We start from the raw sequence: 18,896 nt of genomic DNA on the forward strand, positions 1-18,896 counted from the left end.
CCCTATAGGGTCTGGTTCGGTACCAGGTCAGTACAATTACTTGTCGCTCGGTTTGGGACTGGTTCTGCTTTGTCCTGACCCAGACCCAACCTGTTGACAGCCCTAAGCCTAATATAGGTTAGGACCATTCATTAAAAGCAAAGCTGCAACAGTAGCATCGCCCTTCCCCAGTTATGTCAAAGTATATATTTACCTGTTTTCTTTTTTTTTTTCTGATTTTGGTCCACAGCTACATTAGTGAACCGCCCAACAAGAGAAGAAGAAGCACCTGTAAGACATTGCCAAGCCTTGAATTCCTCATTATACAACTTTATTTTTCAGAAAACTTGCTTGGAGATAGCTATATATATTCCCTCAAAAATGGCTCTGTTTTGACCAGTTGCTCCATGTCTAAAATCTTGGATGCCCTCATCATTCATAGTGCTGGGCAGTGAAAGTCGCTTGATCCAATATCCCCTGAAATGCATCTATTTTTATACCCATACAGCCTAATCATATAATTCAAGCAACATGGGAAGTGATAAAGATCCTCCACAATTGTCACACGGGGTAGTCTCTTTATGAATGTCAAGCCTTCTCATAAGGAGCTCCAAATGAAGTAAGGGTTTTGATGTTTTGTTTCCAGAAAAACATTGAACTTTCATAAGTAGTTTTCAATTAAACATCAGTTTCTTTGTGATTCAGATAATCTATGGAGAAGTGAAGATTTTTTAGTGAGTATTGCTTCACTGCAAATCATTTTATAATTCCTAGGATCAACAAGGAGAGATACTAGGACAGAAAAACTTGTACCCCATATTGTCTTCTTCTGCTTTAAATGCATGTTGAAACTTCTTTCTTCCTTTCATTTTTATTTTCACATTTTTTATTGAACACGAAAAGATACATATCTATAGGAACGAAAATACATCTATTCACATTTCAGAATTATTGATCAGACAAGCCTTTTTGCTCACTGAAAAAAGAAAGAGCAAGGGTAAAACCCTTCAAAAGAAGATAGAATAAGCCTTCTCATCCAAGGAACCCATTGGCCACCAAGAAGCTCTGAGACGCAATAGGCTACAGGCCTACAGCAAACTCTTGTTTCCTATTTTGTCTACGTTGAGGAGCTCATGTGAAGTGCTACTAGAGAAGCGTAGGCACCATCTTGTATCATCATGAGCACCTCATGTGTCCCCTTCTCAGCAATGACACCGTTCTTCACAACTGCAATTATATCAGCCCCCTTGATTGTAGAGAGACGGTGAGCAACAACAACAGTTGTTCTATTCACCATTACTCTATCTAATGCTTCTTGCACCACACGCTCTGATTCTGCATCCAGTGCGCTTGTAGCCTCATCGAGCAAAAGGATCTTTGGGTCCTTCAGTATTGCTCTAGCAATGGCTATCCTTTGCTTCTGTCCACCAGACAATTGTACTCCTCTCTCCCCAACAGAGGTATCATAGCCTTCTGGAAGTCCTGCTATGAAGTTGTGAGCATTTGCTGCTTTTGCAGCTGCAATGATCTCATCTTCAGATGTGCCTCCTTGCTTTCCATAAGCAATGTTGTTACGAATTGTTTCATTGAATAGTATTGGTTCTTGGCTTACCAATCCCATTTGTTGCCTTAGCCAACTTAGCTTGAACTTCTGAGTTTCTATTCCATCCAACAATATCTGGCCTGAATCAGGATCATAAAATCTTTCTAGCAAGCTGATAACAGTTGATTTCCCACTACCACTCTCTCCAACCAAGGCAACCGTCTACAAACAGTAAAGAATGTTAGTATCAATATGAGAAGAAACTTCAAGACATGTTTACTATTAGAGAATATCAACCTATTCAAGGACCTCACCTAACAGCTTAAGCTTTTAGGTTGAATGGTTCTTTGAGATTTACAATGATAATACAGGTGAGAGGGGTGGTAAATACCTTTCCAGAGGGGATGCTTAGACACAAGTCTCTGAAGATCTGCACATCTGGACGTGTTGGGTATCTAAAGCTAACATGTTTGAGGCCAATGTCACCTTTGACACTAGCTAGGGTCATACCTTCTTCACTGCTTGAATCGATCTTCGGTTTGCTGTCTAGAATGTCAAAAATAGAAGCAGTTGAATCTTTAGCCTTGTTGGAATCTGGAGCCATTGCACTAGTTTGTGAAATTCCAACTGCTGATATTGTCAAGGCAAAGAAAACCTGCAAAAGTCAAGCCATTAGAAATCAAAACAAGACTACTTTGAAATGGAACAAGAAAACAAATAATTGTAGTACCGTACCTTGAAAACTTGTCCAAATGTTGCTTGCCCATGTTGCACAAGAATAGCTCCAAAGTAGAAACACGCAGCGTTAGTGCAATAAAGTGCAAGGAAGGAGAAGCCAAATCCTCCACCGCTTGCAAGTCCTAGCCGGATTCCATGTTTCATTGGAGCATCACATTTTTTCTGGTATAGATCCATTACCTTTTGTTCTGCACAAAATGAAGCAACTGTTCTAATGCTACCTACTGCATCATTTGCAACTTGACTTGCTTCCTCATACATTACCTGCAAGAGGTTTTATAATTTTCTTAGGAGCCCAGTAATTTTCATAATGTATATTGTTTGATAAACATTAATTTCATCCATTGCTGCTAAAATCTATAATTAGTGTTAATTGAAAATTTTATGTGTCTGTGTTTAGAACCCCCATAATCCAAATTCCTTGGTTCCTTCAATGTATCAATTTATACAGTAGAATAAGGGATCTAACCTTGGCATCTGCACTAAATCCCTTCAGAAACTTCATTTGAGCATATCCTTGCAGACCCACCAATGGTAACAAAACCAAAACTATAAGTGCCAATCTCCAATTAGCCGTAAATGCTATAATAAGCCCTGCTGTGAGTGTTGATAAGTTCTGAACCATCAAGGCCAAGGCATCGCCTACAAGACTCCGCACGTTTGAAGCATCAGCAGATAACCTTGCACCAATAGCCCCACTGAAATGGAACCAGAAATTTTACAATCAGTTAATATACTAGAGAATTTTATGCACATTTGTGTATAGAGAGGTTGGGGCATTAGCTAGAAATTGATTAATGTACCTTGAATTCACAGGTTCATCAAACCAACTGATTTCTTGGTGGACCACCTTCTCAAATGTCATGGATCGAATACGCTGTATCAATTTACCTCCAGCAACACCAAATAAATATTGTTGCACTGGTACAGAAATTAGAGCAATGCAACCTAGACCTACATACATCAAGGCCCAAAACTTGGAATCTTTCCGAAGTTCATGAGCAGGTTCATAGAAGATTTTGATGGCTGTTGAAAACAGTAGTCCAAAAACCGGAAAGATTATGCCATGTACAGCTGCAGCAATGGATCCTAACAGCAGAACTGGCACCTCTGGCTTATTCAGGTAGGCTAAACGTTTAATGGACACTTTGCGACGTGCTTCTTCTTTCTCATCATCATAATCATCTTGGTCATTAATGTCTTCCCCTCCAATTTCAGTCTCATGAAGGCCTATGGGACCTGGGACACCAAATGTAAGTGAGAAGGAACGCCTACCACTAGAAGAACCTCTAGAACCTCTGCTTGTGGATCTCCTCATAGCTAACTTCTGGCTATGAGATCTGGTCATTGAAGCATCAAGAATCTGATCTGCTTTGTCTGGGTCAGCATATAGCGAAACTTCAGTTTGTTGAGTCCCCTCCTGTAGATGAATGAGCTGCGAATAAGCCCCATCAGGATCCTGGGTCAACTCTGAGTGAGTACCTAGTGAACAAAAGAGGTGATCAGCATTTCATAATATAGTAAAGACATTAAAATGATAAAAATGCAACTTGGTCACCTTGCTCTACAATTTTCCCTTGATGTACAACAGCTATGATGTCTGCATTCCTAATGGTGGTTAACCGATGTGCTACAACTATAGTTGTCCTGTTTGACATTATTCTTACTAAGGCCTCCTGCACTATGCGCTCAGACTCTGCATCCAATGCACTTGTTGCTTCATCAAGAAGTAGGATCTTTGGATTCTTCAGGATAGCCCTTGCAATTGCAATCCTCTGTTTCTGTCCTCCAGACAATTGTGTTCCATGCTCACCTACCATTGTATCAAGCCCCTATTTTCACAGTATGGTACAATCATGTGATGGTTGCACAGTTGAGATAGAAACCTTTTTTTTTTTTTTTTGAGATTACACAAGGAGAATGCACTATTTCAAAAGGAAGATGCAGCTATACCTGAGGAAGCTTATCAATGAACCTTGCAGCATTTGCAAGCTCAATTGCTGTTCTAATCTCTTCATGTGTTGCATCATCTTTCCCATATAAGATATTTTCTTTGATGGTGGTTGCAAACAAGATGGGTTCCTGGCTAACAAGCCCAATTTTGCTCCTTATCCATCTCAGCTGCAGCTTCTTCAAGTTGACAGCATCAATGAGCACTTCACCAGCCTGGGGATCATAGAACCTCTCCACCAAGCTGATAACTGTCGATTTCCCACTTCCACTCTGTCCAACTAAAGCTGTAGTGGCACCACTCGGAATGCGCAGTGAAAAGCCAGAAAATATCTGAACATTAGGTCTTGCTGGGTAGCTGAAGTAGACATCTTTCAGTTCCACATCGCCCTTGATGTCTTCCAAGACGATACCACTTGTGTCATATGCATCAATCAAAGGTTTTCTTTTGATCGTCTCAAACATCTTATACGCTGCAGCTTGTCCTGCTGCAAAGGCATTCAAGCATGGAGATGCCTGGCCTAGGGACCTGGTTCAAGAGACCAGTGAAATATGGAATTAATAGTTACAGAGAAAAGACATCTCTCTGTTCAATAATTGATTATATTACTTACATTCCACCAGTCATGAGTGATATTATAACGTTAATGACTTGTCCACCATTGTAGCCTTTCTCAATGATCAGCTTGGATCCATACCATACGGCTAGCCCATAACTGCTGAATATGATCACTAAAACTGTACCAAGTCCCATGCCGGACACAGAACCCTGTTCAACAGAGGAGACATATGCCCTTTGTATTGCTGCATTGTATTTATTGATGGCTTGTTTCTCCCCAGTGAAGGACGCAACCTGGAACATCCCAGTGGAACAAAATCATGGATCACTGTACTGAAAAGCAATTGTATTTATCCGAGTTGCAGAGTTTCTATCTTTATTAACTCTCTATGGGCATTCCTTACCGTTCTAATGGCTCCAACTGTTTGCTCTACAATATTTCCAGCTTCAGTATAGGCAATTTGTTCACGGCTCGACATTTTTGAGATGAAGATAGACATGACGCCACCAGCAACAACAAGGAGAGGAATGCATGTAAGCATCACCAATGCTAGAAGCCAACCTTTTGCAAATGCAATTGCGAAGCCCCCGATGAAGGTTGAAATGAGTTGGATGAACTTTCCGACCTAACAGAAGAATTTGAAATGTTTCATCAACTCTACCAATTCCTAGTTGAGCTAGCTAGTCCCCATTTTGACTTGGTTTTGTAGGTAGAAAATCCAGATTTTTATGTACCTTTTCACCCATGGCATCTTGAATGAGAATGGTATCCCCAGACATCCTCCCAATGACTTCTCCAGTTGTTGTTTCTGTGTCAAAGAATGTGATGTCTTGTCTTAGAATGGTTTTCAGGTATAATCCCCGAATTCGAGCTGCCTGTCTCTCCCCGGTCACCATCCAGCTAGCCACCTCTGGGATGAGAAAGTAGCACCAACTCAGTATTGACAAAGTATAAGTTTTCACTGTAAATTTGCCAAACTCTTAAGTGTTTAATTTGTAGAAACACGATGCTTCTTCAAAATTTGTAATTTGGTGCCAAACTGACCACATTAACGTATTGTATCAGATCATAATTTGGAAATTGAAATTTTCAGTGGGAACATCTTCCCATTCATGAATGGTAACATGTAAATACGGAAGATGTTCCCAGTGTGTCCTGTGGGTAGGATGAGCAGATGCACAGTGAAATTGCTTGACAGAGGATAATAGTTATCAAGCCTCAAATCTGAAGACGAGACTGAGCTTTAATATCATCATACTAGCCCAAAGCCATGTATGAAGGCAGAAAAGGGTTCCACTGTCTGCACTTACGTAAGAATGAAGCAAGCCCTGAACCAATAGCCAAATATATGAATTTCAGAGACACCTGAAACCAAAGAATGGAGCTCAAATAAGATCCTAGGAAATCACCCACAGATACAGTGATAGAAATGATGAGGCCACGGTCTGATAATTCCTTCAACCCCAAGGTGGGTTGAGACATAATCATAAATCTCCACCAAATTTCCCATAATTGCTTTTTTGGGAAGGCTTTCACACAACACTCTAAAGCAAAGCTTAGGCTATGTTTGGTATTAAGTCCCCATTTGGGAGGGCTTTCACACAGCAGCTTCTAGCCAAGAAACTGAAAAGTCGTGAAACCCTGTTTTATAAAAATCCAAAGAGCCAAAAATAGGCTTACACGAGCCCAAAAATCGGCTCTCTGGTGTAGTTTATCAGAAGGGGCTCTGTCAATCATTGCAAAAGCCCTCCCAAATGGCTCTAGTTCTAAGAAAGAAAACAGAAAGTTCTTCACAAAATTAAAAATTTGTTAAATTCTTTTAAGAACTTTCCCTCAACTTTCTTTCTCTTGTTTTCTATCAAACCAAACACAGCCTTAACTATCCACCATGAGAAACCAAATAGGATACGGCATGCATTTTGAGGGTTATTTTATGCTGTTTCACATGGGCATTTTATTTAAAATAAGAAATAAACATAGGCACTAAAAAACAGAGATTTTGAGCAATAATTCAACACAAGGGTCCCATATATTTTGTTTAGAATTTGGTGAGGTCGGACATCTGGAGGATCATGTCCCTTCCGCCATTGGATGTGGCCCATTTAGCTCTAAATCATTTGGATTGGGCCCATAATGCCATCTACCACCCATTAAGCGTGGCCCATCCTAGGACCTAGGCCATTCTCTAGTGTGCAAGTGCAAACCAATTGTCCTAACTCCTATCCCTACTTCCCTTCTAGCTTGGAGCTCCCTACAGCATTCATACTTGAGAAATTCTCTCCATGCCAACCATTACTTTTGGCACCTTCCCTGCAAGTGGGAGTTTTCTTACTATGATCCAAAGGGCATCCTTCCAAAGGGGAATTATGTAATCAAATGGGCCAAGCCAATCACATCGGCATCAAGTCGCCCGACCGTCGTCCGGCCGGCCGCTTGGCCGGGGATAGTTCTGAACTAAATGATCTGCTTCCACCTTAGTCACATTGCTCTACACCTCCTTTGCAATTAATTAAGAACTAAGAAAAGAAACACCCTAATTAGGCCAGCTCAATTCAGAACACATGCTCTCACCTAAATCCGGCCAGGCGGGCACCGATCAGTCCACGCCGGCGGTTGCTGCCATGTTTGCAGGTTGAAATTAATGGAGGTTCTGATCACTTAGTAGAGTTTCTAGTTAACTTTACTGTGAGTGCATATATACCTTGGACACGGCGGCCACCACATGTGAACGATTCGAAGCGCCAAAAGCGTTGATGAGCTCGCCAAAGATGAGAGTCATGAGCGGCATGGACAGCCCATTCCCGATTGCACTTATCGTGCCGACGGCCATCAGCGCCACATCGCGTCTATCTGCAAAGGTAAAGAGCTTGTAGAAGGGAACCTTCTGCTGGTCTTCTCCTTTCGCTTGCTCCCCATCTCCGCTCGTCGACACTTCCTTGTCAGATTTTTCCGTCATCCCTCCTTGGATCTCTTTATCTTCTCAAGACAGAAGAGATCTTCCACGGAGAGGAAGATAAGACTCACCTAGACGCATGAAATTAAAGACCCAGCAGAAAGAAATGTCACGAAAGGGATCTGTTAGATGCTATTATAAGAAGAAATCTGATTTTTACGTAAAACAAAAGCAATACCACAGACCCAAACCAGAACCAAGGAAATATATATGGAACAAAAGAAAGTGCTACCAAGGTTTCAAGAGATAGCCATACCTTCACAGAGAGAGAGAGAGATGGGTTTCTCTCTTGTCTCTCTGAATTGGGTCTCTCCTTTCAAATGTCTCCTACAGTTTTTCATCAATTGCACTTAATGTTATAGTCCACGGGAGTCTTGTCATTCGATCTGTAGCTTTACAAACTCGTGTATGGTCTTGTATTGTGTATTTTGTATCGCTTCACGGAGAAGAGATGTATGTGTAAGTTGATTTGGCATCTTCCCTATTTCTCATTGATTGATTGATGACATCTCTACTTCCTTCTAGAAGGGCAAGTTGATGATCTGGCTTTGTGCTTGTTACATCTCTGCTTTTGCAAGGGGAAATGACAAAAATAAAACAGAAAAGAAAAAATTACTTATGGGTCTCCTATGTACGTCCTAATTGATTTAATCTGATACCCACTAAGAGGAGCAGTTGAGATGAGATTGGAATTCTATCATCTGATTGGTGCTGATTTAATTTCTTCTATGTGTAGACAGTACTCTAGGTTGGACCTATATATATGGAGTTCTAAGTTGTAGGGAATTTTTTCTTTAATTAGATTGCACTGCTAAGGTAGGCTGCTTAGATTCTTTATGGGATTTTCCCCAATTAAAATCTTCTGCTTATAAGTCTTCCAATTAACCTGACCATGGTTTAATTTAGAAAATTTGACTAACCTACCTTTCATTGTCATCTAGTCTTGTGTTTTTTATCTCTTTATATATCGTACCCTCTGTACTAATCCACCATAGTGTTTTTGATCCACATGCAATTGATATGGCCGGTTGGACCGGTGGCTCACTCATAACCCTGGTTTGGGTCAACCTTTAACCTGTCGACCCGGATTGTTGAATCATTGACCCATTGATGATATCGTTGACTGACCCATTGATCAAATGGTTGAACCACTGACCCATTGACCACTAACCTACAATAGATATAGCTTTCATATATTTGATGTTTTGCATGCATGGTATGGCTATGTTTCATGACTGGCATTGCACGAACTTCCCATGTAAGCAATTATGCAGAAGCATGAAACCCACATAGTAATTCTCATCTATATTTATATAAATGTTAAAGTGGGAATGAAATTTAGATTTTGGATTTTTAATGTTCCTATTTTTTAATTTCATTCATATTCTAAGGGTAAAAGAAAAGCGTAACTTGAGCTATTAATTTTAAATCCATTCTATTCCCTCTCATTAAGTTTTATATTTAAGGTATTAATTCTTATTCCTTCTCATTAAGGTGCTATTCTGTGGTGTGGATTGGCCATGATATATTCAGTTTCAAATCCACATCACCTCTGTGCCATGCGTTCGGTTGGCTGTGGTGTGGACTGATCCACGTTATCTCGTGGATTGGTTCACACCACAGTCCATTTTCTTATCCACAGGTTTATCTTGTGGAAGCATCTACACCACACCGTTTTGCATATGGAATAACGATACATACTTTGCATGGATGCTTAACCCTAATATAAGACCTATTTTCTTTTCATCGTTGCAACACTTTTTTGTGAGCACGTCGTTGCTATTCTTCTATACTCGTCATTGCTATTCTTCTCTATTTGAACTATGGTTGTAATCGGATCGGACTTAGATTAGATGCAACAAAACCCACATTCAATCTGATTATTGAGAACCTACATCTGAATTCGATCAGTTTGGATTCGAATTTGAATCCTAACGGACTCAGATCATATTCGGATTTAATCCAACTCTGCTATAAATTTTCAAATACCAGAAAAATAAAATTTATTTATTTTTCAAATTTTATATATAATAAATTAATATAAATATAACATACTAAACTATTATATATAAATTCATATATAAATATAATATAGAATATATTTTTTTATAATTTAAATATAATTATATAAAATTTATATATTAAAATTAATAAATATTATAATAATTGGTTTCATATTTTATTCGGATTGGATGGGGTCAAATCTGATTATTAATTGGATATAGATTGTAACATCCGATCCGATTACCATCTATATTTATACTACTATTAAACTAGGTTGACAAACCTAGTTTGAACCACTCGCCACTCCTCTTCCGACCACTGTTGTATCAGATCATCGATGGTAACTGGTAAGTATTCATCCTTCGTTTATTCTCATGCTATATTACTCTTCTTTGTTTGAACCACTTGCCACTACTACTCATGTTTATTAATTAATATTAATATTATTTTATTAATTATTAAGTTTTAAATGTTACTTTATTAATATTAATTGTTATTGATATTATTAAATATTATTAAAATTGTTGTTAATATTATCAATTATCATTAATATTACTACTCTTTTTAATTAATATTTAATATCATTTTTTATTTAATATTATTAATTATTACTAATATTATTTTTATTAATTATTAAAATTTTTAGAAACTTACTAATATTTTTCTATTGTGTATATTACAAAAAATAATATATTGTTTTTTGAATGATTAACGACATAGGTTATCTCAAATGTTGTAGTTGAGATGCATGGAATCAAATACAATGTGCAAATTGAAATATGCCACACCTTGTAGAACGCCCATAGGTGTGGTGTGGATCAGTCCACACATTTTTTTCCATGGTGTAGATGAAAACAAACTACCCAATTTCTCATCTACGCTATAGAACACCCCCTAAATCTTGTATTTAAGGCATATAAAATAAATAACTTTTGTGAACTTTTTTTAACTAAAATACCCCTAACTTCTATTTTGACCCCTCTTTAAATGTGAAATCAAAAAAACATCAATTGAAGTATTGTTTTTCTTTCATTTAATTCCCTCTCATTAGCTCCTATATTTAAAGAAAACTTTAGCTATGAACCTCGACATGACATGTCTCCTATATGTTAATATGGTATTAATAAATTGTCTCATTAATAACACAATTAGTAAATTCTATCTTTCTCTCATCCCTACAAAGTCCTCCCCCCCGTGGTTTGAAATTAAAACCAAAAGCGAAGCTTAATGGGGAGTTGGTACCTTGCCTTAAATCCACCTGACACCGGGGGATGGGCTGGAGAAAACTCAAGGATTCCCCATCATTAATGAGGAGTGGGTGCCTTACACTAAACTCGCTTGACATTGAGGACGAGACGAGGAAATTCGAGGATACCCCTTCTTTATTGGGGAGTAGGTGCCATGCCCTCAACCTGCTTGACATTGAGGACAAGGTGGGGATGGGGTAATGTCTTGACTACAAGGCGGGGACAGGGATGGCGTGACCCACCCTGTTGCCATTCCTATATAATTGTTAATTATTAGTGAAATTCATAAAAATGCTCGCTTTTGTAATTATTTTTATTTATTTAAAGTAAATCAAAATTTAATTTAAAAATAATGAAAATAATAACAATTATTAAAATTACAAATGATTAATAAAATTAAATTTATTAAAATATTTTTGTTCATATTAAATTAAAAATAATTATTTTTTGTAAATCAACATTAAATGAGAATACAATTATTAAAATTTTAAATATTAACAATAACTTTGAATACTTTTAGTCAATTAACAACAAATTTTGATTGCTGATTTATCAATTAATTAATAATAAATAAAATTATTCAATCTTTCAGATTTTCCCTTGCATCGCATGGGTCCCCGCTAGTATATATACTAAAACACAAGAGTCTAGAAATTTTTTCCTTTTTTTGAAATTTTTATTTTTATTTGATATCATTTTTCAAACAACCAATGAGATGCTCTCCTTCCCCATAAAAAAATTACCTAAGATCTCTCTCTCCCACACTTTCCCAATAACTTAAATAATATCTTCTCCTAAAATTTATCCTAAACTACTTCCCCCACTTTCTCCTAAATTATCTCTAATTCCTATTTATCCTCTCCTCCACTTTTTATCTATATCTATCTAAAGTTTCAATTAAAAAATTTTAAAATTATTTAAATATTCTAATGAAATTATATAATAACTTTTAAAATATTTATTAAAAACACAAAAAATAATTATAATAGATTTAATAATATTTATACTATTAATAATATTATATTTCTACAAAATTCATCACGAAATTATATACTAACAATATAAATTACGGTTTTCCAGATAATTCAATTTAAATGTTATTTAAAAATTAAAAATTAACATTTAAAAATAAAACATTATTTGCATATTTCAATAACTAAATATCTTAAATAACAAAATAATAAAAATAGATAAATAATTATATAAAAAATACTTAACTTAACATTTGTATACTCTTATGTGTTTCTATTGTTTAGCTTTAACTTAACAAATCCTGTGCATCGCATGGGCCCCCACTAGTTAGAATTTATAATTGGTGTTTTATGGGTCCCATTAGTGGTAGGGGTGTCAATTAGACTGGTTTTGGTCCAATCCGATCCAGTCCAATGCCAGTCCATTACAAATGGACTACGTCCAATTCAATCCCATGAATATTTTGAACCATTTTGGACTGGTCCAATTCAATGTCTAGACCATCCAATCTGTTCAAAATTGTTTTAATTTAGATTGGTGCTAACCCAAACCTGGTCTATTGACACTTATATTCTTATCTTTGACCAATGGATCAGATATTGGCTTAATCCAACCCAATCCAATATAAATTCATTATGGATGGACCAGGTCAATCCAATCCAATAAATACTTTGGACCATTAAGTTTGGGCTAGTCCAATTCAATATGTCTTGTTGGTCAATCCCATCTGTCCAAAATGATTTTAATTAGTTTGGACAGGGTCTAATCCAAAACTGGTCCATTGACACCTCTAATTAGTGGAACGTTAAATTGAACTTGAGTAGGAAACATGTCATGTGGAGGCCAACGGTCAGCTGGAATTCTTGTCGCATGTTGAGTTAACAACCAAAGTTCTATATTTAACATGTTAACTCACAGTTTCTCTCATTAAATCTTATACTTAAGATATTCTTTTTTCTCGCAAATAAGTTTTACCAATTAAGCCTATATGCATGAAAATCAAACCATTCTCCATCTAGGTGGTAGGTAAATCATTCAACTATCAAAACCAAATGAATTAACACATGATGTCATAATTAAGTAATAAAAAATTAAAATTACAATTTAAAAATAAAAAAAAAAAAGATTTGGGCACATCTATGATATAATATATAATATTATTTTTATAAATAATAGTGGAAATGGAATACAAATTTTAAATCTACCATGATTAATTATCTTTGTTTCATTGGTTATGATAAGGATATTATTATTATTATTATTATTATTATTATTATTATTATTATTATTATTATTATTATATGAAATTGATACATGCAACATACATGCACATTTACTGGTTTATATACAAAAACAAAGATAGAATGGGGATCCAGAATTTTAAGCAAGGGGTGATGATTTACAAACACTCTCGATTATATTTTGTAAAACAGAAAGAAATATTGACAAAGCAGTATTCATGTGTCCAAGATTCATATAGTTGGAAAAAGGCTTAGATGATGATCTTTATTCAAAAGAGGCCTGGGTTATGTTTGGAGAATAAATGATTTGAGAATTAAGTACTCATTTGAGTAAGTATTTATACATTAATTTTCGGGGAGTCTTCTTATTTTAAGTAATTATTTGAGTTCCAGTATTTGATGAACCACTTAATCAATAAGTATGTTTTTTGTGAAAATGGCAATTATAACCCTAAATTAACAAATGCATAAATATTATATTGAACCATTTTGATGAAAACAACAATTTTAATCGTCACAGCCCACGTGACACTATTAAATAGTTTGTTTTATTTAAGAAAACACAATAAATGACAATGATGTCTATTAATGCTTTTCTAAGCTCCTTACATCCTTGTTGGAGCAAAATTTTCTAATAATAAAATAACGATTTAAACGTGATGTCAGTATCATCTCTACTAAATCGTCCAAAACCCATCCATCTCAAGAGGTTAATTAGGTACCAATGATCTCTTTACCAAAAAATAAAGGTAACAATAGGTAATAATAATAATAAACGTCTAAGAGGATATATGAAAGATATTTATGTAAGATTGCCCCTTACAACCAAGTAGACCTATAACTCTACATGCATCTCCACTTCATGATTGAAACAGGCAAATGACACATTGGGATTATGTATCAACTGAAAACACTTTTCAACCCTTGTCAATTGCCATCAACGAATGAGATCTAATATAGGTAACCCCATATGGAATTTGAATCTGTGACCATGTGGTTAATTGCAAGATCCATCACAAACTCAAAAATCTGCTTGAGCTTAAGGCATTGGTGTCAGATGGGGTGAGATTAGGGGCAGCACAGCCTATAAAATTTGGGCTTGGGCCTAGGTTTTTTATTAAGGCCCTGCCTGGACTTGGGCCCGCAAAATTTAGGGCCGGGCTTGGGCCTAATGTTTTAGGCTCGGCCTGGCCCAGATATTTATAAATATATATATATATATATATATATTATATGTTATTTAAAAATATTTGATAATATTTTATATATTAAATAGAGATTTGTAGGAGATTAGAGATTTTAATCCTACGGTCTTAGATCTTGCCAAATTATAATCTAGTATTTAATAAAATATAGAAATTACTAAGCCCTAATCTCTCTCTCTCCAAAAGACGAATCTTCTAGTGATGAAGATAAATCTGAAGTTTAGAGTGGTTACAAGTTTTGGATAAAATTGAAATTATTTTCAATATTTTATTACTTATTTGTTTACATTAATTTGAACTATTTTTTCTTAGTTTGTTAATATCTTTTTTTATTTCACTTTTTATTTGTAGGAGTTGAATGGAAGATGGAGCCCCTTATTGAGATGTTTAAAGTTGTTTTGTGGGTATTACATGACAATGGATGGCTTTCTTTTAATAGATATTATAGGTTCTAGGTTGATTTTTTGTTGATAGAAGAATTGGTTTGTTAAAATTATCATTTTTAGCATACTAATGACCAATTAAAACTTGTAAATTACAATGTATAATTATTTAATTTTTTTTATGTTAGAAGTTTTTATCTTGATATTAAGTTTAAAGCTTCTTAAAAGTTACTATAGTCTCCACGATAATAAGTGAAAAAAAAGTACAATTATTTAATTTTGGAACTGAAATACAATAATTAGGTCCAGAATCTTGGCCCGGCCCGGCCTAAGCCCAGGCTTATATTTTTAAGCATATAATGCGGGCCAGGCCAGACCCGGGCCTAACCTACACCTGTTGTTATGAAGGCAAAACCTGGCCCGGGCCCGGCCCAGGTGACACTAATAATGGAAATGTAGAATGTGGGAGTATTAGGACTTAAAAAAGAAAAAAGAAAAGCAGTATTCTTGATGCAACTAATGAACAGTTTTGTACTCTAGTTGTTAATAAATTCTATATGAGTTGGTGATTGAGACCGGTAGTCACAGGTGTTGGCACTCCCAACAACAACATGAGATTATGGCTGGACTTCATTACAGGATTCAAATTATTAGAAGGTAGAGGTGTAATGTGGGCCAACCCAATTTTGTAGTTTCACCTGCCTCGTGCCGTGCTGGTACAGTACACCAGAGCAGGGAGTGGGGCTCGGCACAAGCCGATACAAATTTCCTTTTATGGAGGAAAAATTGAAAAAAAATAATGAAAATTTGATAAAAGTAATTTAATAAGATAAATAATTAATTTAAATATATATTAAAATTTTATTCCATATAAATGTTAATATATACAATTGTTCATATAGGAAATAATAAAATGGTATTGAAAAAATAATGGAATTGAAATAAAATAGTATCAAGGTTTTAAAAACAACCTGGAACTGGAACCGTTCTGGCCATTGGTTTTTAGGTTGATGGTTTGACTGTTCAGGTTAGTAGGTCATTGACCAAATCAACAGTTTTTGGCCAAAGACCGGGTTAAGGGTGAAACAGAACCGGTTGCATGAACAGTTCTCAGGCCAAACGGTCCAATCATTCAGGTCAACAGCAGTTCAAAAACACTGAATAGTATAATAAAATTAAAAATAAAAAATTTACAATGGAATTGAAAAAAATCACAAATGACTTGGATCTAGTCTTCAAATTCCATCTCCTTCTTGACTGTCGTTTGGATCTTCTAGTGTTCCATAGGCAAAAGGATGTTTTGGAAGAACCAAACATTTTAATAAATGTAAAATATACTAAAACACTAAAAATTAGGAAAAAAGAAAATTAATTACCTCTTACCAGACAGTCTTGTCTAGTATCCCAACTTGATTTTAATAGATGAAACCCTGTAGCCTCCCAAATTGCTAATTTGAGAGACTTGAGAAGATCTCCTTTTTAAAAGAAATTTAGAACTTGAGAATTGAGAATTGAGATTAATTATAGAGATTAAAAAGTAAGAAACATTAATTGTAGTAAGAGAGTATGAGAGATTAATTGTTGTGATAAAAATGAGTAAGGGTAAAGGGAACATAGGAGTTAGAAAATATTGAATTAACCAAAATACCCTTATAAAAATAGTTATTTATAATTGTTGGGAGGTGTATTTTGGTCTTTTTTGACTTTTTATAAAAGTTTTTTTTATCACTTAACCAAAATGCCCCATCGCAACTAGTTGTTTATAGTTGTTGGAGAGCATTTAACTCATTTAGGGACCCCCTAAGGCTAAAATAGTCATTGGAAAGGAGGATCAAAGGATGGCCCTTTCCAATGTGTCATGTCATGCCGGCACATGGGCCTTACCCCTAGGCCCAGCCTAATCTAAGAGTGCAGGTTGTGCTTAGAACGCCACAGCACTATAGCCCATGGGTGCAACTTAGGCGAGCCCAACCTAACCCAACCCAAAATTTTACATAAATTAAGCCTACATTTATGGGCTTCATGTTAGGCCTATGCCAGAAAACTCAGGCCCCACCTGAACTCAAGTTGCACTTAGTCTTAGGTAGCCTTAGCCCTGCCCTACCTGAGCCTGCTCGAAAAAGTACTTATATACAGGCATTTATTTTCTACAGAAAAATATTACTCCCCATGATATATATAAATGTATATATGTATAAAAATATGTCTATATGCATTTATTGATGAAATGTACACATATATTTTAGGGTTCGACTATAATACGAGAACGACATGATATCGAAAAAACTTAATGCCAATCAAATGGTGTCATAAAAGAGATGATCAATCTGGTGGTATTCATTAAAATTTCATGGGGGTGCTTTGATTGGTCAAAACTTTTTTGGTATCATAGATTTTCCCATTTTTTTATCCATTCTACTTCTAAATTGGATTTGAAGTTCAATAAAGATGATTCTATAAAAATATAATCATAAAATATTTTAAACCCAACCAGGTCCTGACCTGACCCAACCCAAGTTGTGTTGGGTCACGCTTAAATTGAACCTAGGTTGGTAAACTCAGACTTGACCTTGGGTTGGGCTAGCCCCAAGCCGAAAGTTTGTATCTTAGGGTTGAACCTAGGTTGACCCCCAACTCTCCCTAGTTTCACCCCTACCTATAACAAATAGGGGTAATTGTTCAATTTCAAAGGCTAATGAAATTTGTCATGACATTCTTCTCCTACTCACCCCTAGAACCCTAGAAACAGAGGATATTCAAGGGGTTTTGGGTTGCATTGGAATTCACCTTGTTGTTCTTTTAAAAGACAACTCCCATGTGAATTTAATTGTAGCCATATCAATAGTTTCCCCTTAAAGTTGTAAAAGAAATGAGGTCTAACTAATGCAAATATGAATCCTGTTTCCCTAGGTCCAAGATAGGTCTGTAAATGGACTGGATATTGGTTCAACCCGATCTGATCCAATATAAGTCCACTACAGATGGACCAGGTCCAATCCAATCCGGTGAATACATCAGGCCATTCTGGACTGATTCAGTTCAATGTCTAGACTGTAAAATCTATTAAAACTGGTCTTAATTTAGATTGGGTCCAACCCAAACCAGTCTATTGACACCCATACTCTTGTCTTCTATCAATGGAATGGATATTGGTTCAGTCTATTGACACTCGCTCCAATATAATTCCATTACAGATGGATCAGGTCCAATCTAATTCAATAAATACTTTGGACCATTAAGTCTGGCAAGATCCAATTCAATATGCCCTATTTGTTCATCCAAACCGTTAAATTGATTTTGATTCGGATGGGTCCAAACCAAACCCAGTCAATTAACACCCCTAGTCCAAGACTCCTTTTTGTTGGTAGAAATGGGAACCCAAGCCATATATCTGTTAGCCATGATGTGACGCACCCATTCACATCTCTCTTCTCTAATTAGCTCTTGATATACACTTTATAATCTCTATCTCTCTTGTAAATAAAGTTCTACAGATATCAATAGCAGCTCAGAATCTACCCTCCTCAATTTCTCACTACCTCCTCCAGTGATCGTGTTATCAATCTTGAGTTCGCTACCTAGCAAAAATAAGATTGGATGTTGGCCTCATGTTGTTGGAAGTAAAACCTCTTACCAAGCCCGGCCTACACTAGAGAAGCTCTAATCCATGAAGCCAAGCTCATACAGTCGGCCTTGGAAATCAACTTGCAATTGATTTCATACACTCTCAATGGCCTCAACATATAGTGACTAGCTATAACACCTTTGCCATAACTGTTATGGCCAAATCTGATATTATATCACTTTTGATGATCTTTGAAGGATGTTCTTCAACAAATCTGCTATTAATGTTGTGATGATCACCAATGTGGTAAATAGAGTAACGTTTTTATGTTACATTTGCACCAGTTAATGTAACGTTGTTAAGATAAAAAGCGTTATATAATTGTGGTGCAAATAATGGCAATAATGGAAAATTTATTTTCAGTTTCTTCTTTCTAAAGCCGTTTTGATGGTAGACGGCTATATAAGCCCATTGTTTTGTTCCTCTCACTACTCTCTTTTGCTCATTAACATCATCTAAAATTGAGAGAAAAGTTATCTTGCCAAGCAACAAAGAC

The 18,896-nt window shown here is 36.0% G+C and overlaps 1 protein-coding gene across 1 annotated transcript; it reads right to left on the bottom strand.

Annotated features, from left to right (window-relative positions):
* Nucleotides 1–820: 820 nt before the first annotated feature.
* LOC104608957 (ABC transporter B family member 9) lies at nucleotides 821–8,216 on the bottom strand. Its single transcript, XM_010275083.3, has 13 exons — nucleotides 7,980–8,216; nucleotides 7,472–7,794; nucleotides 6,081–6,135; nucleotides 5,505–5,680; nucleotides 5,174–5,395; nucleotides 4,825–5,063; nucleotides 4,214–4,739; nucleotides 3,819–4,092; nucleotides 3,064–3,742; nucleotides 2,730–2,958; nucleotides 2,258–2,524; nucleotides 1,914–2,177; nucleotides 821–1,744 (listed from the first exon to the last, which is right to left on the bottom strand). Exons 2-13 carry the CDS (start codon nucleotides 7,724–7,726, stop codon nucleotides 1,097–1,099), a joined length of 3,834 nt encoding a protein of 1,277 aa, XP_010273385.1. The 5' UTR covers nucleotides 7,727–7,794; nucleotides 7,980–8,216; the 3' UTR covers nucleotides 821–1,096.
* Nucleotides 8,217–18,896: the final 10,680 nt, after the last annotated feature.

The sequence above is a fragment of the Nelumbo nucifera genome, chromosome 3 (assembly GCF_055504915.1).
Source record: "Nelumbo nucifera cultivar China Antique chromosome 3, China Antique-T2T, whole genome shotgun sequence".
Taxonomy (NCBI): domain Eukaryota; kingdom Viridiplantae; phylum Streptophyta; class Magnoliopsida; order Proteales; family Nelumbonaceae; genus Nelumbo; species Nelumbo nucifera.

Bases quoted from the DNA above. Each gene is read 5' to 3' on its own strand.
- LOC104608957 (XM_010275083.3), bottom strand. From the start codon at position 7,726: ATGACGGAAAAATCTGACAAGGAAGTGTCGACGAGCGGAGATGGGGAG. The intron at 5,681-6,080 runs GTAAGTGCAGAC...TTCTCATCCCAG, and splicing joins AGGGCTTGCTTCATTCTTAC to AGGTGGCTAGCTGGATGGTG. The intron at 5,396-5,504 runs GTACATAAAAAT...TTCTTCTGTTAG, and splicing joins AAGATGCCATGGGTGAAAAG to GTCGGAAAGTTCATCCAACT.